At 35.6% G+C, this 23566-nt stretch overlaps 1 protein-coding gene across 1 annotated transcript in view; it reads right to left on the bottom strand.

Annotated features, from left to right (window-relative positions):
• Nucleotides 1–5495: 5495 nt before the first annotated feature.
• LOC120432174 (connectin-like) overlaps nt 5496–23566 on the bottom strand; it is a 360132-nt gene continuing 342061 nt past the window's right edge. Inside the window, exon 4 of the mRNA XM_039597312.2 lies at nt 5496–15135. Within this exon, the coding sequence (XP_039453246.1) occupies nt 14564–15135 (572 nt within the window). The 3' untranslated portion in view covers nt 5496–14563. The remainder of the gene's footprint in view (nt 15136–23566) is intronic.

The following is a 23566-nucleotide window of genomic DNA, read 5'->3' as shown; positions in this document are numbered from 1 at the left end:
TTTTTGTATCTACAAGGACTTCGCCGCCCTGGGCTCCTAAGTGTATGAAAGTATGGCACGGAGCGACGGCGCCGAATACCCATATTTACACAAAGAATTTTAGAGCGCCCGCCGCGGGATTCGAACCGTCGACCTCTGGATTGTGAGTCCAGTGCGCGGTCCGATTGATCCACACGGGCGGGACAAGGACGATCCAGGTAAACGCCCCATGAAACAGGTCCTCCGAGGCCTGTATGACATGGATGTGAGTGTGCTGAAAGAAGAGCTCAAAACTCTTAAGTTGAACGTGATCGAAGTCTTCAAGATGACGAGACACAACAAGGACATCAAGTATCGTGATCAACTGTACCTGGTTCATCTCGAGAAAGGATCGACAACGCCGTCTGAACTGAAAGCAGTTCGGGCAATTTTCAACATCATCGTGACTTGGGAACGTTATCGTCCAGTGCACCGTGACGTGACACAATGTTCAAACTGCTTGCAGTTTGGGCATGGTGGAAGGAACTGTTTCATCATCGTGGATTTTCCTGCTCTTTTCGAGTGGTTCCAAATCTGCAGCCATTGCCGTTGAATCAGCGGCAAAAAGTTGCAGAGAATACAACACCTCCTGGCTTCAGTCAGCAACCGAGGGAAAACCAACCAGCATCAACGGATGAAGGCAGTAGTGACCTGTTTTCACCACAAGAACTTCTGAATATTTTCATCGAGATGACAAGAACACTGCGTGGTTGCAAAACTCGTGCGGAACAAGTAAGAACGCTTGGAGCATTCATCTTAAAATACAGTTCGTAGTTTACTCGTTGTAATGATTTTGAATATTTCAATGAATTTACGTTTTTTTGTTTTAAGTTAGGATTGGTTGTTAAAGTGATTTTTTTCTTTTTTACTCAAATGTATTTGATTCAATGCAAAAATTTAAAACAATTTGAAGCAAATAAATGAATGTGAACAGTTAATAATAAAACGAGAAATACAATACAATAAAGAAGAGCATTTAGCCATACCACTTAAAACGTAAGTGAAATGTCATTATTATAAGAAAGTTCAATAAAGACATATTTAATTTAAAAAAAAAGTACTTTATTAAGTCCACAATGTAGACTGTCTACATGGTACTTTTAGCATGGATTTGGGGTAACCTCTAGGAAAGCTGTTTTTTTTTTTTCTATAGAGGCAAAAATTGAAGAAACATTTAGGATTATTCAAGACACATTCATGAGAAATATGATGAATATGTACAGGCTTCTATCATTTAAAGTGTATTTTTTCCTTTGACAATATATTCGAAGTATAAATTATTCTATCTTTTACTAACAAATAAATAAGACAAAATGAACAAATTGTAACTTGATTAATGACAGCAAATTGTAGCTTCGATGCCTCTGTGCTCTCTTATGCTAACTAGATAGGAAAACCAGCAAGCTTAGTACAAGAGAGCACCGAGGCATCGTAATAAAAATCAATGCTCCAAAGAATGTGCATTTTTTATATCTTTTTATATTTTTTTAATTGTCTAACCAAAGAACAGGGCTGAGCTGTAGTTTAGTCGTCAACTAACAAGTTCTTTTAAAAAATGTCGCCCTCCTTAAACAATTTGGCGCCCTCAGCAGGGCCCAAGAGAAACTTGCAAATTTGGCAAGTTGACGATTTGTGCAGCGCCTTCATTTAAAAGATATAGCGCCCCCTCAGGAGGCCCCAGGCCCCAGTTCAAATGATCGTCAAGCATTTCTGGGCCATGTTTCAGAAGGTTTGTGTATGTAGTTCTCGAGATACAGCCATTTTAAAATGTTAGGAATGAGCACCAACATATTATTTTTTTTCAAATTTGATACACAAGCTGGCACATTTTTTTTTTATAGCAAATCCACTGTTGAAGATTCTGATCTTTGTTTTGCCTGTGCGTGTATATAATAATTTTAAGAAACATTTCAGAATTTTCCTTTTTTTTTAAGACGTGAAATCAAATTTGGAATCAAAAAATGTTTTACATCAATGTCGATACCTTGCACCGTTTTTGAGTTACCACCTGATTTTTTTTTGTAATATCAGGACTTTTTTTAAACTATGGAGTTTTCCGATAAAGCCGTTGCAAATATTTTTCATTGTTTAAATCACCCCCCTCCCCCCCCCTCTTCAAAATAAAATCCAGAAAATAAGGGGGAAAATTTGTTTTTAAGCTTTGAAATTTTAATTAAAATAGAAGTCTTATCTACTAGAAACAATCTTAAATGCATTTTTCTGCATTGATAATCACATTTAGCATGTTTGGGCTGGTTTAAACATATTTTGAGTTAAATGAAATTCCGAAGCACAGCACCACATTTTTTTCTCGCAAAAAAATTGTCAGCGCTTAGATATTTTGGAAAGTTATAATTGCAAAACGGTTGGACTGGTATTTAATTTCATTCGAATATTGACATCACGGCTCGTAATTTAAATTTTTATGCTTTTTGCCTTCCTCACCTCAATGAGGAAAGGCTATAAAATCACTCGAAAAACGAACTTCTTACTTTAACCTCCTAGACTCACCTTCATGTATACATATCGACTCAGAATCAAATTCTGAGCAAATGTCTGTGCGGGTGGTTGGATGTTGATCAAAATAATTGCACTAGATTATCTCGGAACTGGCCGAGCCGATTTTGTCCGTTAGGGCCTCATTCGATCCGTCTTGGGGTACCCTAAGTCACTATCTATAAATGGTGATGTTTAGTTAAGTACTTCAAAAGTTATGCTAAAAAAACGATTATGACAAAAGTCCGGAAGATTGTAAAAAGAGTGTTTTTTGTAAGAAAACCCGTCATGTTATACATTTTTAGAAAGGTATTTGAAAGACCTTTTCAATGCGTCCAAAATGTTGAAAATCTGACAAACCTATCAAAATTTATGATCACTTAAGTGTTTTTTATACACCTTTTTTGGGCCGGATCTCAAAAATTTGGATGAAAAGTTTGTCCAGATCTATCATACGACCCATCGTGAGATAGGTAATCAAAAAACCTTTCCAACGAGCCCAAAAGATTGAAGATCTGACAACGCTATCAAAAGTTATGAGCAATTGTGCTAAAACATAATTGTGACAGATACCCTTTGAACATTGCAAAAGATCCGGCTGAGGCAGCACTAAGCTTTATGGAATCGGCCTCGTTAGCCCGAGCTTTCTTCATGTTATGGCTTTTTTATGTCAGAAACGTAAGAAACGCTTTTATAGCATTTTGTTTGCATGTATTCAGGCGCATTTGAATACAAGCAGAAAGAGTTTTCAATTGATTTTAGGAGGAAGGCATCAATCACTAAGCTGCCCACCATTGAAAAAACGGCTAATATCCACTTTTGTCAAAAACGAGATATTAGCACCAGGTGGTAGAGGATGTTCCAACGCATCTTCTGGAACTTGAATTTCACTGAAATAGTGTATAGACTTGGCTGCCGATGCGAAAAACCAAACGGCTAATATGCCACTCTTATGGGAAATTGCCTTGACGGAGATTTTGTGACAAACACTAAAACGCGTTTTTCTCGGAATACTTGATTTGGCATAATAGCCGTATTTTCAATTATGGGCAGTAAGGTGGTTTAAAGTAACGTTTTATTTTTCATTTCAGAGGTGTTTTTCTTTGAACATGATATATCTTCATTTTAATTTGTTTAATTTTCAATGGAAAGGTGCATGGGACAATCTTAAAAAAAATATATATGAAATTACATGTTTTTCCATGTAATTTTGCCCTTTGATTTTTAATCTGCCCTCAGAATTGGGCTAAAGTGTCAAAATATCGATTATTGGTCATCTTTTGGGTTTTTTTAATTATCATAATTATCATACCAGCTCCAAAAAATAGTTCATTTTCCACTAAATTTTGCGATCTGGATCTCTATGCATTTGTACAATCCCCAATATCTTTGAAACAAAATTTCTAATAGGATGTAACAAAAATGACTTTTAGGCGGGCATTCAAGGGTTTGTTCCGGTGGGCGTATTGAGCCCAAATCCAAAATATGAGCTTGATTGGACGTAACAGGAGCTGGCGCTTTGCATTTGAATTTAAATAAAAATCAAAAATGTCACTTTTGAGGCATATTGGCCACTGAAGCGTTTATTTTCAACATCACTGGCGTGTAGGCCAGATCCTTGCGCATCTAAACGCTTCAGTGGCCAAAATACCTCAAAAAGCGATATTTTTGAAAAAAAAATTACGGGTTAAATCCGATTTAAAATTTAAGGGTGGAGCGCCAGCTCCTGTTACGTCCAATCAAGCTCATATTTTGGATTTGGGCTTAGTATGCCCACCGGAACAAACCCTTGAATGCCCGCCAAAAATTATTTTTTGTTACAATCTAATTTCTAATCTCATTAATATTGCAATTTATGCAACATGGCTGCACCATGAAGATGACAATTGATTGTTCGATAAGGACAGGAGAAGGAAGTGATAACGCAACGGAACCGCAAAAAATATCTTCAAGCTTGATGATGACTTTGACAGTTTAGAAAGCCACGCTGTCGACAAGCAAAAAAAAACATTTTTATATTTTAAATAACTCAACATATCACATTTTTTGTTAAGGTACTCTCCGATTGCAAAATAAAATTTTGCATGTAAAAATAAAGTAATAGCTATGTTTTCGATGTTTCCATGATTTTTTTTTTACTGAGAATGTGTTTGAAAAGTCGAATTAAAATAATAATATCCATCCATGTACAAGATATTTTTTTATAAATATTTTAGTAGCCTGTGTGTATGGACAGCTCCGAAAATTTTATGAAAACTTCTATGGACGAACTTATTATGCCAAATGACTTCTTTGGCATTTTTTGGTAATAGAAAAAGTACACACAAAGTTTCATCAAAGTAAAAAAAAAGCTGTCAAAATTCCCAGAGAATTGCTCCAGAACTTATTTCAAATTGATAATTTGTAAAACTAACGAAAATGAACATTTCTATACAAAAGATGTTCTTGTCCATACGATCATTTGCAAGATCAAAAACGGTCAAATAGCATTGAATTGAAACTTAACACATGCAAATCCGTTAAAATTTAAATTTGAACTCTGGTCAGGGAAATCTCAAAAATAAGTTGCTGAAATCCTTCACTTAATTTTATGGAAATATAGTTTTTGAATGACTGACCCACAAAAGTGTTTATTTCATTTCATTGTGATGTATATGTGTTCCCTTTGAGTTTTTGTGTTCCCTTTGAGTTTTTGTCATTTTCTGTTTGTGTGTTTTTTTCATAATCAGTTAGTTGTCCCTCCAGAAATAAACTTACCGTAACAAGCTTACAATGCTCCGAAGCTTTCCATGCTCCGAGGAAAAAAAATGCCTGTGATATTTCAATTACGGCACAAGAAAAACAACCCCGACAAAACTTTATTTTTTAATAAGATTCCTTTATTTACGATTTCATTTCTACCCGAAACAATAAGGACATCATTTAAAGTTTTGAGAAGTTTTCCACGGTTTCGGGTTTAATTTTTTTTTCTCCATTTTGCGTCTTAACTTACACACTGTTTTGTTTTTTTCCCTCTTCATCCTTTCGCTTCGTCTTTTAATAGTACTCGCTTTTCCCAATTAGTAATTTTCTTGTTTTGTTTGCAGTTTTCCACTCAACTTCGACATTTTTCTCGTCATTTTACTCGCCCGCTTTTCAACTTCTTTTTGTGTGATTTCACGCAGCTTCTTACACTCTAAAAATAAGCACGTATTTTCAACTTTTTTTTTGTTTTTTCTTCGCCAATGTTTTACACTTTAGTTTGCCTTACTTTGCTATGTACGTTTTTTTTTCTTCTTCCATTTTTTGGTTTGTTTTTGTTTTTGTGTTGTGACTGTTGCTTTATATGTATAGAGTGAAAAATGACAGTTTTATCTTACTTTTTTTTCTTTGCGCTCCACCATTTGTTTATCTTAATCAGTTCAAAATTCCAGGGCGGTACAGTAACGGTGTGATTCATGGGACTTGCTGTCTGTGAATGTGTTTGTTTTATCTTGTGATGTGCGTGGGGATTGGGAAATTAATACAACTTGTATAAATCCTGTTTTTCTTTCGTTTTATTTTTGCTTTCAGCTGTCACGTTTTGAAGTACAGCTTGGATATCTTGTTTTTTGTGTTATGGCTTTACATTTTAGCTCGATTTTTCCCTACATATCGGAGGCAACATTGGGGAGGATTACGGGGAGCTTTATCTTTTCTCCTTAATTTTTTGTCTTTTTCTGTTTAGTGTTTTATCATAATCATCTTTTTCTCTAAGGTTGTTTTGCTTCTTCAAGAATCATTGTTTTATACATCTAGGTTCACATTTATACACTATTTACAGAGGAATTTATTTACCTTCGAGGGAAAAATGGGAATTTTAAGGTCAGGTGAAGCCAAAGTTGTGTGCTGATTGGTAATTTTTTTCCTTGGCATTCCGTCAATCAAAAGTGGTAACCATTAAAAACCGATAATCTCGTTATGAGCATAATTTTTCCCGGAAGACTTCGCAACGCCACCCAAGCCACAAGCCGATCGAAACTTTTCCCAATCCAGCTTCTGCGGTGCGGTGAGCGAGTCTCTTAATTTAATTACGCTCAATTTTCGCGATTACAACCGTGTCTGTCCGTTTGTTTCCGCGACGTGGTGGTTGAGAAGTGCTCGGAAAAGCTGAAACCCAGAAGGCTTTGTGGGGTGGAAAATCAAGAGTTTTTCCCACGGTGTGGAATTGGATGGAGGAACCTTGCCGAGTGGACTAATTGGTACTACTACTGGGTTGTCGGCGATTATCCGATGTCGGAAGTGGATGTTAGTGTCGATGAAAGTTTTAATCTTAATGAGCACGTTGAAAGTAGGAGCAAATTAGAAAGAGTTTGGCACGTTGTCACATCGTTGGAGTAACGTGAGGAATGGTTTTAATCGTTGTCGGTGGTAATGTGAATCAAGTCGGAGTTATTTTTTATCTTGGAAATGAAGCTTTGAAATTCTTACTCTACAGCATAACTAAAAAGACTTAAAATGAAATTACTTTGCAATAGGTTGACAAGAAAAATTGAAAATTTGTGAAAATCTTAAAAGATACCCCCTGGCTTCATTCTTCAGGTAAACATAAATAACTGTGCTAATTTTCAACCCAATTCAGTAAAGGTTTAATGTCGCTATTGTCCGTTAAAGTTTGCATGGGGAAATTCGCAAAATGTATGGGGAAAGCAAGAATTTCAAAATTCTACCAATGTGTTGGATCACTGTCAACAAACAACTTTGTCGAAGACCGCAAAACGAACCGAGTTAACCCTGACGTGTTATTAGCGATTGAAAGATGACAGATCTATAAACTACAAAATGTATTGAAATATGTTTTTCAAAGAGATCAGAAAGTTTCTCAAGTGAATCACTTTTTAATGATGATAAAATGAGGGCTCGTTTGGCAACACTGAAGGAGGTATAAGACTATGACAAACAAACAAACTCGCACTCGTTCGTGTTTGATAGTTCTCCAAACTCGCAAATTTCCCAAGTAACGAAAAGATTCTGGAATTCTACAAGAGCTCGCCAGGATTGCTACAGCATAGCAGATTGGAACACGGCAGGTTAAAACTCCCTTCAAGAACTCTTCCAAGCTCCTAAAGAAGTTTTGAAGGGATTTTCATCCTATCGCGGTCCTGAATATCTCAAGATCAATGGCTGTAGCAACAAAGTTGAAAAATGCAAAACAAACATTTATTTTACAACTTTTCGTTTTTTTGTCGAATGTTTAAGGAAGTCCTTAAAAAGTTCTTCGAAAACATTTTTTGTTTTTTTTCGAATACAAAAAAGTATTAAAATTGCAAAAGTTCCAGCTGATGGCTCATTTATCGCAGTTGTTTTTGAAATGATTCTTCAAATTTCCAATAGGTGGCAGCACTAAGCTCGTAAGTTGTATAGCGATATGTTGTCGGCGTGACGATAACGATAAGTTATCGTTATCTTTATCGTAATCGCCGATAATTATATTGGCAATAACATACGATAACTCATATTTAATATATTTCTAAAATTGACTAAATCCAACCAATTTTTTTTGAATTTTCAAGCTTCCTCTTAAAAAATATAGTTACAGGTTCTCAAAAAAGTGTCCACGTGGTTCATGGATGGTCCCAAAGTATAAATACTAAAAAAAAACCACATCATAAAAACCACAACATTCTCGAAAATACTCAAATTTTTATAATTCGCCATATGGGTATAAAAAAATTCAAAATTTTGCATGCATCTTCACTGTCTTAGAGATTTTTGAATGAAATACTAAAATTTTCACAAAATAATTTCTATAACTCGCAATATAGATGTCATAAGAATTAAAAATTTGCTTGCACGGTTCTTTATTAAAACTCCTGTCTTTTGAAAGAATCGTTCCAAAATGGTCCAAGTTTAAAAATTAACTTGTTATAAATATAATTTATTGAATTTGTAACGAATTGTAGTGTAAAATTTGTTTTTGAGAATTGAAAATACAATTTCAAATATTTCAACGACAATAAAAAAGTACTTTTCAAGTACTTTAGGATAAAAACGGCATGCAAATGAGGAGCTATTTTCAGAGCTGAATCGAAATATTTCATCATTATAATGTATATCAATATATATTATATTGAAAGACTCTCAATAGCATTGATGTCAATCTTTGAACACCACTTAATAGTTTTAAAGCTAATATTTTCAGTTTCCTGCTGTTTCTTTTAATTTCAATAGTATATGAATTTTTAAAACAAAATGAAGAAACTTTTAATTGTATTCATCGTACATTATAGTTTTGTTCGAATACAAATTTGAGCATTTCAAATTGCTTAACTTGTAAATTTTAATCAAAAATCTACTGAATAGCTTAGAGATTTAGGAAAAAATAATTACTTCAGCGTTTATAAACTTTATCGATCAAATCAGAATGTAGAAAAGATTTAACAGAATATTTTCTCTTAATAAAATATCAGCATTAGTTCAATGTTCGCAGAAATAAATGCCATTTTAAAATTAATAGCAATTTCTCCAAAATCCTAGATTTAAGTGTGGATGCAATTCAATCATTAAAACATTCAGGTTCAAGTAGAAATTTTGACAAAGAGATCGCCAAGACCTGATTTTTTAAGAGCATCTTTTTGTTTTCAGTTATTTTTAAAAAAAAATAAAAAAAAAAAATATTAATCCAATGTGAAATAGCTTTAAAAATCCCAAAAAAAAATTGAATTGATTTAAATTTGCTTCAGCAACTCAAAATATAAAAAAACACCCTAGAACTGTCCAATTTCACATTTCACCACTTGTCGTCGAGTAAGCCTCTCTCTCTCGTGAGTATGCTCCGCACTTTTGCACAATTTCCTTCAAGAGGACGCCGCTTGAATTCGCGTCAGTACTTGAAGTCCACAATCGACCAACCGCAGCACAATTTGTGGTGGAACCCGAATCGGAAACGCAGTAAAGTGTCCCACTTTATTGGTCTATTTTTTTGGGGTTTTCGCGTTTTAATTTCTTATAATCCAGCTGCTACTGCTGGTTTCATCCGATCTTTTTTTTCAGTGAAATTTTGCCCCGGGTAGTCAGATAAGCTTGGTCTGCTTGAATAAATGACGATGCAAGCTGTGTTTGCGAGGAAAAGTTTTTTGAGAAAAACAATAAGGTTGATCAATTAATTGACTGCTTGATCGGTTGATAAAATTTTCATTTTTGCATTCTTGTGCGTCGTTTTGAAAGCAATTCGACGCTGTCGTGATATCATGTCGCACCCGCCATTTCGCAGTTCCGAGAAAAACGCGTTTTAATGTTTGACCTTGAATAAACAAAAACGAGAGCACGCAATGTAAACAATAAAAAACACGTTTTGTTTGGTTGACCATTCTGTGCATTGCCCCGAAGTTTGGTTGTATTTGGTTGCCGGAGTCCCGAGTTATAATTACAAATGTTTACGGTAGTCTCACTTGTACGTGCGTCAAACGCATCCTGACCTGAAATCCCTTTGGCCAATTGTCGCACTTACCTAAATTTTCAGGGAGTGACAAGATAGCACGACAAGATTGAAACTTCTTTCATATGAAAAGTGTCGAAAATCCGCGGAGCTTTTTTGGTTTTTATAGAATATCTCAGGATTGAAATCGAATTTTGGGAATCTGTGAAGGTCAAAAGATGAGGCATTGTGAGCTGCACAAAATGGCGTTCTTAACTCAATTTGGCCCAAAATGCACGTACGACAAGTTAGCACGACGGCGACGAATTGTAGAAAACTTTATTTTATTATATTGTGAAACCCAAAAATCAATTTGAGTTTTTTAGAGTTTAAAAAATATGTTGTTTTTGCTAAGGGTTCGTTCAAAAACTACATCCAGGAATAGGGGGAGTTTTGTGACAGCCCATGTTAAAGGTTTAGGAAAAGTGCGTGACAGAGAGGTGGGTGGGGGGTCTGAAATCCCGAAAATCGCTGGACGTAATATTTGAACAAACCTTAACTAAAGAATATTAAAGCAGGATTATCCTCAAACAACAGTGCCTTCAAAAGACAACCTCCCACTCGTTAATGAAATATTAATTCACCATTCTGTATATGGTGGAGCAGTAAACTTGTTCGCATACGGCATTGTTACTATACCGGCTCTGTGAACCTTAATAAGACACATTGGATAACAGTACAGAGTGTATCATTGGCCCCGTCTCAAGCTGAGATGGTTTTCCTTAGGAGGGGCTCTTTGGGGTCAAATGGGTCACACATGTTGAATCTTGAAATGACTTTTTGTTCTCTAGTCTAGCTTAACATTTTGATATTGTAATATTTCTCAAATCTCAACTTCCCCTTTTCGCCATTTTACCCTCAAAGTCTCCAAACATTCCACCTTCTTGTGTAACATGCTCGTACTGTTTTCTTTCATGAGCCAGAACGGTTTTGGAATTATCCCTCGGAGCTCTTCCTTATTTGCGCTTACGCCCTCACACGATCGTTGGAGCTCACAAAACATCCTGGGCGTTCTTTTTTATTATCCTCTCAACTGAACATAAGGAGATTTGTGCCTTTCGAGCAAACAACAGTCCTAGATACTGTTTCGAAAGGAAGCATTGAATTTATATTAAAAGTTTTGAAATATTCAATTAAATATTGATATCGGAAATTAAAACAATTTTTAAACATGGTAAATCCATTTGTTTTTTTTTAATAACAAGCAACTTTAAGCAAAGAATAATTAATTTTTATTTTCTATTTTTTTTTTGGAAGCGAGTTTTTAAAATCGGGTTGTAGCATCTTGTAGTGTTTGTTAAGTATAGCAAAACGTCATCATTAACTCATTTTCGACCAAAATGGTCTATGTCACAAGATAGCACACAGCTGACGATTTGTGTAAAATTTCTGTTTTTCCTTGTTTCTTTGTTATGGTTTAAATTTTTCTTTTCCTTTTTTCCTTTTTTTCATTTCATTTCTTTTCTTATTTTTTGTCTTTTTGTTTTCTTTTCCATTCTGTTTTTTAGTTTATTTAAAAAAAATCTTATCTGTTAATTTTTTTTTCTTCTAATGAACGAACATTAAAAAAACCCGATTTAATATCACCAGAGGTGAAATAGAGCCTTTCTTACAAAATGATGAAACTCCGAAACATATATTGGTGCAATTAATTTTTCAGAAACCTAATGATACCACCCAGTGAGAATTTGACCTAAAGTTTCGAATCTTTTAAGACTGAACCTCGAATGCCATTTCTTTATTTCAGAGGTACATTCTTGGCCGCAAGATAATTATATTTAATTAAGAAAAACTTATTGGATTGACTTTATTAGAAAAAGTAAAGGGTACTCAGTCTTTAGTGTTAGTCTATGATTAACTTGAAAAAAATATACATCGATATTGCACTTTGTCGATCTATTATGAGAAGGCAGAAAGCACACTTTCACGCGCAGCGTAAAACGCGCAAGCGTAAATGTGCTAACGTTTATGCTTCGCCTTGACGACTTGTCGATCTTTCGAGCGAGAAAGAGCCGGGACTTCGAATTTGATGTTTAGTATATGATTTTGTATAAAACCAAAAATTTATAGGAAAAAATAGGGTAAAAATAAGACGAAAAACACTAAAATGGCTATATCTCTGGAAATACATTTTGGAAAAGCTTCAAATTTTGGGCCCAAGCAGTTTATGGCGCATGTTTTCGAATGGCTTTTTGTTTGAAACTGAATTCTTTTAATTTGATAGTGTTATCTGTAAAATAGTCCAAAAAATACCTCTTAAAATGGCTTTGACCACATTTACTGGTCGAAAATTGTGAATCGAAAAATAAAATGTTCGTCTCCGACCCCACGGCTACAGATCTGACTTATAAAAATTGTGGGTTTTACGAGCGGTTTTCCAATAATGGAAGACACAAATTTTTAAGAGCGGATACAGACATCGCTCATGTATTTCAGAAAAAGAGCTATCAAAAATCAGACTTTGAGTACCGGGTTTCGGGCCAAAATTCAATCGAAAGAGCGCATCTAAACCTTCAATTTAGTAATAGGATTTTTTTCTGGGACGAATCCTCGCCGTGCAGGAATTTTTTTAAGATTTCTGAGAAAAGCGTTTTTCCAAAAGCAAACCTTAAACCTTTCTTTTGTAAGAAAGGCAAAAATCAAAAAAATAAAAATAATCGAAATCGGCTGATTTCGTATAGAATTGCTCACATGTCATTTTCATTTAAAACAATACTTTCCATTTTAAAATTTTGAGTTTTTTGTTGACTTTGCGTTTCTACTTTTGAGAGTGTAACAATGATCTACTGAGACAATAAGAAAAACTTTGATGTTGAAACATAAGTAATTTGTTTGCAAACATCACGAGTTATCGTGATTTTAAGGAGAAAAGTTGTGATAACGTTACTTTTTTGGTTTTCTTTGTTTCGTCGTTTTTGGTTATCGCGAGTTACCTTGAACGGCCATGACCACGGCCAACTTTTACCAAAAAGTTTTTTTCGTTTTTTCACTATAACTCATGATGGTTACAAGCAAACACACTAAGTTTTTATATCAATTTTTTTTAAAGTGTCAACATTGTAGAACAATGTTACACTCTAAAAAATAACACTGCAAAGTAACAAATAAAAAACACGAAATTTCAAAATGAAAATAAAAATGTTATAAATGGAAAAATACTCTTCTGGGTTATTGCAGATTCGAAAAGAACATTAAAATTTCCCAAAAATTTCCGCCTTCAAATTTTCAATCCATCACCATTTCAGGCTGCAAACTATTGAAAACAAGTCTTTTATCGAATGTTCAAAAATGCAAGGGAGGTTTAAACCCTAGAAAACCAAATGTTTCCAATTTTTAAAAATGTGAAAAAAATATATTTAAAAAATTTATTCAGCAGCACTCTTGTACAGTTTCTTGTAAACCAGACTGGTTTACCGGCAGTGTTGCCAGACTTGAAAGGTTAGGTGCTCGCTCGAGGGTGAATAAAATTTGATGCTCGCACTTTTTCCCGCTATCTCGCTCAAAGAAGAAGACCCATTAATAGGCTAATATTTTATTTATATTCATGGTCGAAACTGGGTGGCTGGCCTCCGGGGGGTGATTGTGGTGCGGGGTTAATTTTTATTAGACTTTCATTGATTTTGCATCGATTGTTTTTTTTTCTGAAAGTGATAAAATTTTGAAGCTTGAAATAAAGCTTCTGTATAAATTGGCAATTTTCACTTGAAAAAAACCATTCTGTATTGTGTTGAAAATATTGGAACAATAATAATTAGCCTCACTGTTATTCACTTCAGCAATCAGAACAAATAAATGTCAATCCCCTCAAATTCATTGCAAATGCTCAACCTGCAGCGCAAATCAATGCAAACCCCAGAACCACACCTTCACTGAGAGAAACAATCAGGGCTGCAATCAATCAACCAAACCGAAGCAAAAAGAAAGAGCAAACTTCAATGAATGATCGTACCGATTCCCTCGATTCCCTGAATAACTGTGCCAGGGAACGATAGCAAAGGTGCTTGCTGGGAAATGCAAATGCTTCAATTTGGTACCAATTTACCAAATGACTGAACCGTTTACAGGTGTGTGAAGTGAAGAGGAGAGGGAAAGGTGGTGACTCGACTAACTGTTGCTGTTCGAGCAAAAGAATTGATTGGTTTTACGGAAAACTCTTTTTTGCTTGCACAATGGCTACTTCTGAGAGGAAAAAGGGAATAGATGTAGCAAGTTGCAGGATAGCAATTTTCCAGCGATAATTAAGTGTGTTTATGATGAAGTTATGCAAATTGAAAATTACCAGGTATTTATTATCAAATTAAACACTCAAATCTTTAAAAAATAGTTTAAAAAGTACTTTCAAATGTAGATATTTGCCCTATTGGAATTCTTTCGATGCAAAATATGCAAATTTCAATCAGACCTACCATCAACACACAACAATGTCAGCAATTCATCATGGGGAAAGTTTGGATGCAATTTGCTTAAAGTTCTGACGGGTTTCAGTGGGGGTTTTTAATTGTTTAAAAAAGTTTATCTACCTCACTTTACTGCTCTCCTCGCTCACCAATCTACTAGTATTTCTCGGGGTTTTGTAATCCCACTGTGATTACCACCACTTACTTAAGCTTTAAGCTAACACTTAACTAGCGCAGAAACCGTCACCACTAGCAGCACGACTACTAGCCCTTGTGACCCCCAACTCCGGAGTCGTCCCGCGGAACTGGACGTGACCCCGCCGACCGACGATCGCCAGCCCATGTCGATGCCGATGGATTCCCGCGACAGGGGCAACTCGGTCGGTTCGTCCAGCTCCTTGGTGCACGGCAGCAGGTCTTGCTTGCGTAACTTCATCAGCGTAAAGACCTGCTGGCCGGCAGCATTCAGCGGAGCCTTCGGAGCGTACGGGTCCGGCCGGTGAACCGGCTGCACTCCGTACCCAACGCCGTGCTGCGGCTGTCCGTGGTCCAGATGGTCCAAGCCGCCGTAATCGGTGCTGTCGTCGTACCCGAGGATGTCGTGCGGCCGCGATAGATCGCTCAGCTGGTGCTGGACGGAGATCGGGATGGGGCCGGCACCGCGGTTGTCGGCCTTCAGCTCGTACAGACACTCGAGCTGGCGCAGGGTGTGCCGCAGGTTGTCGTTCTTCGTGGTGTTGGCCAGGTCGAACAGCCACGCGAGCCGGCAGTCGCAGATCAGTTTGTTTTCTGGAAAAAGAGCGAAAGAGTGGAATACGGTGAGAAGTTGTAGATATATGCAGGTTTTTACACCTCAGTCATAAAAGAAAAAATCATAAAAAATGGACTGCTTCACTCGATTCTACACCCAAAGTTAAAGACCGAGCGGATGGTCGTCTCGAAAAGAAACGAGAAAAAAGGCCTATTTTGCAAGAGTATAGACCTCTCGCGCCTACAACAACAACAAATTGTGTTCATTCGTTCATTACAACAGTTCATCCTATTGAGTGGCTTTATGGACAAATGACCACCACTTAATCACTGAACCATGGTGGCCGAAACGGCAAAGGCACGGTTCACTATGCCGAAGGTCTTGGGTTCGAGTCTCAATATCGGCACATTTTTGTTGTTGAAAGATGGACTTTTTTGGAGTATGAACCCCTCTCGGTAATTACGGGATTTACCCTCTCCGTCCGTTTACTACCGAACCGTGCTCTTTATCCTCTCGTATGCCGATGCCCTGGGTGCAAAAAAAAAACTTTTAAAGGCAATATCTCAGAAACCAGCAGTCCGATCAACAAAGTCAAAAAATTAAAAGTGTAGGAATTTTTTTCCGCTTCAAAACAATTGCAGGCTTATCTTTCCTTTATGAATTTTATTTCTATAGCAGAAAATTTAAACTAAGAAAAACTAAGAATGCATATACTGCCGTTCTACGCATAATTGTCCCATGTTCAAAAAAGTGCAACAGAGAAAAACGCGATTGAAATTTTTCGACCGATTTCTGCGTTTCTACGCATAATTGTCTCAGGGTCCCTGTTCGCCTTATATGTCCCTTATCACCCCAGTAAGCAGTTTATGACACTTATTTGTAAAAAAAAACAAACAACTTTTTACCTCCCCATTCGATGGCAGGTTGGAGCAGATAGGAATCGAACCCATGATCATCCGCTTGCAAAGCGGACAGCGTCGACCACGCCTGCTGCCTGCTATAAGACTGATACAAATCTAGCAAAACATTGCAATAGGGCTGAAGGCGAAGTGTAAACAAAGAGTCTATCCTGCTCGTTCCCAATGTAAACATCAACTGACGTGAGCAGGATAGACTCTTTGTTTACACTTCGACATTGGCCCGTTTACATTGTTTTGCATGAAATATCAATTTACATTACAAGCCAAAGTTTAAACATTTCAATGAATAAAGTGTTGTTGAATTCATATCATGAGTACAATTGTTTTGCTGTCGTAAGTTTTCTAAAAAAAACTTAGTTTTGACAATAATAAAAACGTTAGGTCATGGTCGATTATTCAATTTGAAATGATTTTCGAAATTTTGTTTGAAATTGTTTCAGTTTTTCGCAAAAATACAGATTAGCCGATTCTTATTTCCGACTTGAACGACGAAATATTTTTTAAATATAAGGAATTATTTAAAAACTGTGTTTAAATATATTTTTAAATGCTAGATTGATTTAAAAACGGTTACATTTGTAGTAAAATCGTAGCTAAATTTCACTAAGTTAAATTTTCAACATTGAAACATTTGTCTCATAAAAATCATGTTTTTTTCAGGAAATTATAACCATCATGATATTAAAAAATATATGAAAATACACTTATTTTTAATGTAATCGAGTTTTCAAAACTATCACTTGAACACTGTGCTTTTATATAAGATAGTTAAATTCATTTCGTTTTTAAATATTTGGCCATAAACTTGAAATAATGTTGGGTGCTTCAGTGTCTTGCGAACCTTCGTGGTGAACGGACACTAGAGCTGCGGTATTTTTTACTACCTAAGCTCAGAGTTATTTAAAAAAAATTCACAGTCTTTTTAAAGACTACCTGAGTTATTTTCCCAAATTCTAAACAGTCTTTTCAAGACTAACCCCACCTGAAATTTTGTTGTATTTTACAAACGAAGCCATCTTTTTAAGAGAACTTTGCTTGCAAAATGCGTCAAAACAAAGGTAAACGCAAATCTTCTGAAGATTTGGTCGTTACGTCGGTGAAGCGTTTGAACGCTAAACCGGCTAACGGAAACAGAAAAAGAAAACAGCCTCACCCGAGGTCTGATTCTGATTCTGAAAGTGAGGTCAATCCTCCAATTCCATTGGCAAACAGTTTCGGTGTTTTATCCGAAACTGTTGACAAGGATCCTTCTCCTCGTACTGAGCCTTCTGCCGTCGAGAAACGAGTAAAGGCTCCGCCAATTGTAGTGACTTCCGTCTCCGATTTGGCCAGCTTTCGAACGCAACTGAAGAATTGCAAGGAAACTTGCAATTTGAAGGTTTCGTTCCAGCTTGGTCGAAGAGGAGAATGTCGCTTGTTGACGGAATCTTTACAAGATCACCAAACTTTTGTTGGTTATTTGAAAAACCACAAACACAATTTCTACACGTATGAGACCAAGAATGCTCGTCCATTCAAGGCGGTCCTGAAAGGTCTCTCCAACGACTTGTCGGTGGATGAGATCAAAAACGAACTTAAGGTGTTGCTTGGCTTTGCCCCATCCCAAGTAATACCAATGAAGAAAAAATCAAACGGGAATATTTCTCGCTTTGGTTTGACTTCACAATTTTATCTGATTCATTTCAACAGAAATGAAATCAACAATTTGAAACTTTTGGACAAAGTTCAGTTTTTGTTCCATGTACGGGTAAAGTGGGAGCATTTTAAGAAACATGGCGGTAATGGCCAGAATCTGACCCAGTGCCGGCGTTGCCAGGCATTCGGTCACGGTACTGATCATTGCGCCATGGTTCCAAAATGCATGGTTTGCGGGGATTCTTCTCACGACAAGGACAATTGTCCCGTGGTAGAAGTCACCCAATTTAAATGTGCAAATTGTGGTGGAAATCACAAATCAAATTTTTGGGATTGCCCCATCAGAAAAAAGGTTTTGGATTCTCGTGCTAAGCATCAGCCGAAATCCAAACCGAAATTTTCTCAAAGTCAGGTTGTACCTGCAACTTTAAATCAAACGTTCGTGCTGTCTCACTCGAACAATACCCCTACCGTGGAAAAGTTAGGTAACAGCAATGGCATTTCTTATGCCAACGTCGTTTCGGGTTCGGGTTCATCCACGAATTTTAAATCCTCTACCAATTTTCAAATTGGGCAGGTACCTCAAATTTCATTTGAAAATTTTTCTGCTGGCAACGCTTTGGGATCTTCTGATCTCGGCGATGTTACGTTTGAAAAAATGACTTTTTTGCAAAACTCACTGTTTGGTTTGATTCAAACAATGAGTAATGCTACATCCATGATGGAAGCAATCCAGATTGGATTAAAATTTGCCAATGATGTTGTTCTTACCCTGAAGTTTAATCATGGATCTAAGTAATTCCATCAATATTATGAATTTTAATGCTCGCTCTTTAAAAGCGAAAGAAAATGAATTTTTCAACTTTTTACGAGTTCATTACGTGCATGTTGCTGTTATAACCGAAACATTTTTAAAAACTGGCACTTATTTGAAAAGTGATCCAGATTATAAAGTTATAACCAATAACAGAATGAATCGAAATGGCGGTGGAGTTGCAATAGTTATCCACCGTAGTATGACTTATAGTACGTTACGTGACTTTAAGTTAAAAGTTATTGAAAGTTTGGGCATTGAACTTGAAACTTCTTTTGGGAAAATTATGATTGCAGCTGCATATTTGCCTTTCCAATGCATTTGAATAAACTTACTCGGCATAGATCTCGATTTTTGATCATCGGTGATTTTAATGCCAAACACCAATCTTGGAATAATTCAAAAGTAAATTCCAATGGTATAATTCTATTCAGAGATTGCACTTCTGGTCTTTATTCGGTTTTATACCCGAATGGGCCAACTTGCTTTTCTTCTGTTAGAAATCCATCAACAATTGATTTGGTTTTGACAAATCAAAGTCAGTATTGTGGTCCTTTAGTGACTCATGCTGATTTTGATTCTGATCACCTTCCAGTAACTTTTTCACTTTCTCATGAAGCAGTTACCAGACCCAATAGTTCTGTGTTTAATTACCACAAAGCTAATTGGGACAGGTATCAGCATCATATTGAGAACAATTTAAATCATGATTTTGTTTTAGAAACCAAAGCTGATATTGATTCAGCCTTGGAATCTTTAACTAATGCAATTTTGGATGCTACACCCAACTGGCAGTCGCATGATTTTGATACATGGCGGCATGAAAGTATATCAGAATCTGCATGAAAACTGTCCTCATGCATTTTTTGCGATATCGGGGTATGACATTTTTGCCCGTTACCGACAATTATCGACATTACCGACGGCTTTTTGGTTGTATTTCACAAAAAAAACACTTAGCAGAACGAGGATTGAACCACCAACTTCTTGGTTATTGATCCGACACGCTACCACCACGCCATGGACGCTTGATGAAAAGTGAGTGAAAGAGCACCAACATATGCTTCTCTTTGGAGTGTTGCTCGGGGACGGGCCAGCATTATATGTGTTGGTGAGAACTGCAGATCGCTGACATGTTTACACGCGGGCAAAAATGATCTACGGGCTTACTGCAGAAAATGTTATAAAATGTGACATTTTCTGCAACAAATCCAATGTTGCAGATTTTGAGATATATTTTTCCTTTGGGTGTAGGAATATTGCTATTCCTAAAGTCCAAGTCAAATTTGATTCTCCCATTATTGATGACGATCTTCAGCTTTTGATTCGTCTGAAAAATGTTCGCCGAAGACAGTATCAACGTTCTCGTGATCCTGCACTGAAGCGAATTCAAAAAGATTTGCAAAAGGTTATTGACCACAGATTCACTCTCCTGCGAAATGAAAAGTTCGCAAGAGATGTCGAACAAATTAAACCTTATTCCAAACCTTTTTGGAAACTTTCAAAGGTTCTTAAGAAACCTCAGAAACCAATCCCTTCTTTAAAAGATGGTGATAATATCCTACTAACTAATGGGGAGAAAGCTCAAAAACTTGCTCAGCAGTTTGAGAGTGCTCATAATTTCAACTTAAATGTTCTGAGTCCTATTGAAAATCAAATTTCAATAGAATTTCAGAATATTGTTGAACAACAGTTTTCATCAGATGATGTTTTTAATACGGATCTGAATGAAATAAAATCTATTATCAAAAAATTTAAAAATATGAAAGCCCCTGGTGAGGATGGCATTTTTTACATTTTAATTAAAAAATTACCTGAAGCAACTTTAAGTAGCTTGGTCAAAATTTGCAACAAATGTTTTGATTTGGCATATTTTCCCAGTAGTTGGAAAAATGCCAAAGTAGTTCCGATTTTGAAACCGGATAAAAATCGTGCTGAAGCCTCAAGCTATCGGCCCATTAGTTTGCTTTCATCTATTAGTAAATTATTCGAAAGAATAATTCTTAATAGAATGATGACGCACATTAATGAAAATTCAATTTTCGCTGATGAGCAGTTTGGATTTCGCCTTGGGCATTCAACTACTCATCAGTTGTTGAGAGTTTCAAATTTAATTCGAAGCAACAAATCTGAGGGCTATTCTACTGGCGCAGCTCTTCTAGATATAGAAAAGGCATTTGACAGTGTTTGGCATAAAGGTTTGATTGCGAAATTGAAAAGGTTTAATTTTCCGATTTATATCGTGAAAATTATTCAAAATTATTTGACGGACCGTACTCTGCAGGTATGTTATCAGAACAGCAAATCTGATCAACTACCTGTACGTGCCGGCGTCCCTCAAGGAAGCATTTTGGGTCCAATTTTATACAATATTTTTACTTCTGACTTGCCTGATTTGCCCCCAGGATGTCAGAAATCACTTTTTGCTGATGATACAAGCATCTCCGCCAAAGGTAGAAGCCTTCGTGTCATCACAAGAAGATTACAAAAAAGCTTGGATATTTTCAATTCTTATTTGAGAGAATGGAAAATTACTCCAAATGCTGCAAAAACTCAACTTATTATTTTCCCTCACAAACCAAGGGCTGATTTTCTTAAACCAAAAAGTCATCACATTATAAAGATGAATGAGGTAAATTTAAAGTGGGAGGATCAAGTGAAATATCTTGGACTTGCTTTTGACAAAAACCTTACTTACAAGGATCACATTGAAAGTATCCAGGTTAAATGTAACAAATATATTAAATGTTTGTATCCACTTATAAACAGGAATTCTAGACTTTGTCTCAAGAATAAACTGTTAATTTATAAACAAATTTTCAGACCTGCCATGCTTTATGCTGTGCCGATCTGGACAAGCTGTTGCTTAACCAGGAAGAAAAAACTTCAGAGGATACAGAACAAAATTCTGAAAATGATTCTGAAACTTCCTCCCTGGTTCAGCACCAGTGAACTTCATCAATTAGCCGAAGTTGACACTTTGGATGTTATGTCCAATAAGATAATTGATGCATTTCGACAAAAATCATTGCAGTCTTCAGCTGCATTGATCCGCTCTTTATATAGTTTATAAGTTAGTTTTAAGGTATCCCTTTTCCCTTTTGTACATGTAGGACCTCCTACATTTGAAATCACTGAATAGCGAAAGCTACAATATTTCATGAATAAATGAAAGTTGCTAGTATTTAAAATTGAGGTGAAAAGTCATCGATTGTGATTGGATACTCAATAATATTTTAACTGAATGAATGTACATGGAAGAGAAAATCAAAATAAATATAAATTAAAAAAAAAAAAAAAAATGTTGGGTGCTTATTAGATGGAAATGCAACCAAGATTTTTGTAGAGTTTTTGCAATATTATTCGTATTTTTTTAATTATTCAATGCAAAATGAATTTGGACTGAAAAAATATTTTTCACTTTGAATTTGAGTATATGCGAAAAAATACGGTTATTTATGAAAATTCATGTATTTAAAAAAACTTTAATAAATTGTATAAGCATGTACGGAATTTCTATGAGATTGATACCCAAATTGCTAATTTTGAAAATTTAAATATTTTCAAAACATACGACATTTTGGAAAATTTTGGAATTTAAAAAAAATTCTAATAAAGTGAAAAAGCATTCAAAATTTCGCTTCCCATACCCAAACCCATATTGCATATTTAGAAAATTTGAGTAATAAGGTAATTTGTGAAATTTTTTAGTATTTTCCGAAAAAAAATCGCTAATGAATAAAAAAACAAAAAAAAATCAATTTGTTTGATAATCATATTGCAAATTTTGTAAATTTCAAAACTTTCGAAAAAAGTGCGGTATTTAGTCAAAATTTTAGTATTTAACAAAAATACTTTAATAAAGTGAACAAAAACATACAACATTTCGCTTTGTTTAGTACCCATATTTCAAACTATAAAATAATTGAGTATTTTAGAAAAAAATACGGTATTTTGTGAACAATTATAATATTTATGCTTTGAAACTAACTACATTAACAAAAAAATATTCTATATGAAAGCATTGAAAATTTAACATGATATGGTTGAGTTAAGAGCGAGTTTTTCACCGATGTGAAACAGGTCGTATCGAGGTGCTCCGATTTGGATGAAACTTTCAGGGTTTGTTTGTCTATACATGAGATGAACTCATGCCAAATATGAGCCCTCTACGACAAAGGGAAGTGGGGTAAAACAGGCATTGAAGTTTGAACCCCAAAAAACATGAAAATCTTAAAATTGCTCGCATTTCCGTAAAACTTCATCAATTCCAACTCTCTTAGATGCATTCGAAAGGTATTTTGAAGCTCTTCAAAATGTGCTATAGACATCCAGGATTGGTTTGACTTTTTCTTATAGCTTTTGCAAATTACTGTTAAAAATGGATTTTTTTAAAACCTTAATAACTTTTGGCAACAGCCTCCAACACCCATACTCCCATAGGTCAAAAGTTAGGGAATTTCATGGACTATAAGCCTACGGTATTAACTTTTTGGCCAATCGCAGTTTTTCTCATAGTTTTACGATTTTTCTAGAACAAAAATTTTACAACGTTAGTTTTTGCCCTGTAGGCCAAGAAGACGGCACTTTTTGGTCTCAATTTTGTCATATTCGGAATCCTCGGACAATTTCACGTAAGTTAGAAGTATTGGAGTTGTAAATTTGATTGAAAAAAATGCCATTTGGAATAAATAAAAAAAAATTAACATTTTGTCGGATTAGGGGTAGAACAGATATTCGCCTACTTGATACAGCATTAGACGTATTGATCACAGAATAAACCAAATCTAACTATTTTTCAAAAATGTTTTATTTAATTATTTTTTAAAATCAAATTTACAACTCCAATATTTCTAACTTACGTGAAATTGTCCGAGGATTCCGAATATGACAAAATTGAGATCAAAAAGTGGCGCTTTGGCGGCCTACAGTGCAAAAACTAACGTTGTAAAATGTTTGTTATATAAAAATCGAAAAAACTATGAGAAAAACTGCGATTGGCCAAAAAGTTAATACCGTAGGCTTATAGTCCATGAAATTACCTATCTTTTGACCTATGAGAGTATGGGTGTTGGAGGCTGTTGGAAAAAGATATTAAGG

The sequence above is a fragment of the Culex pipiens genome, chromosome 3, assembly GCF_016801865.2.
Source record: "Culex pipiens pallens isolate TS chromosome 3, TS_CPP_V2, whole genome shotgun sequence".
Lineage (NCBI taxonomy): Eukaryota > Metazoa > Arthropoda > Insecta > Diptera > Culicidae > Culex > Culex pipiens.
The sequence above is the reverse complement of the archived record's forward strand: the minus strand, read 5'-3'. Positions and strand labels throughout refer to the sequence as shown.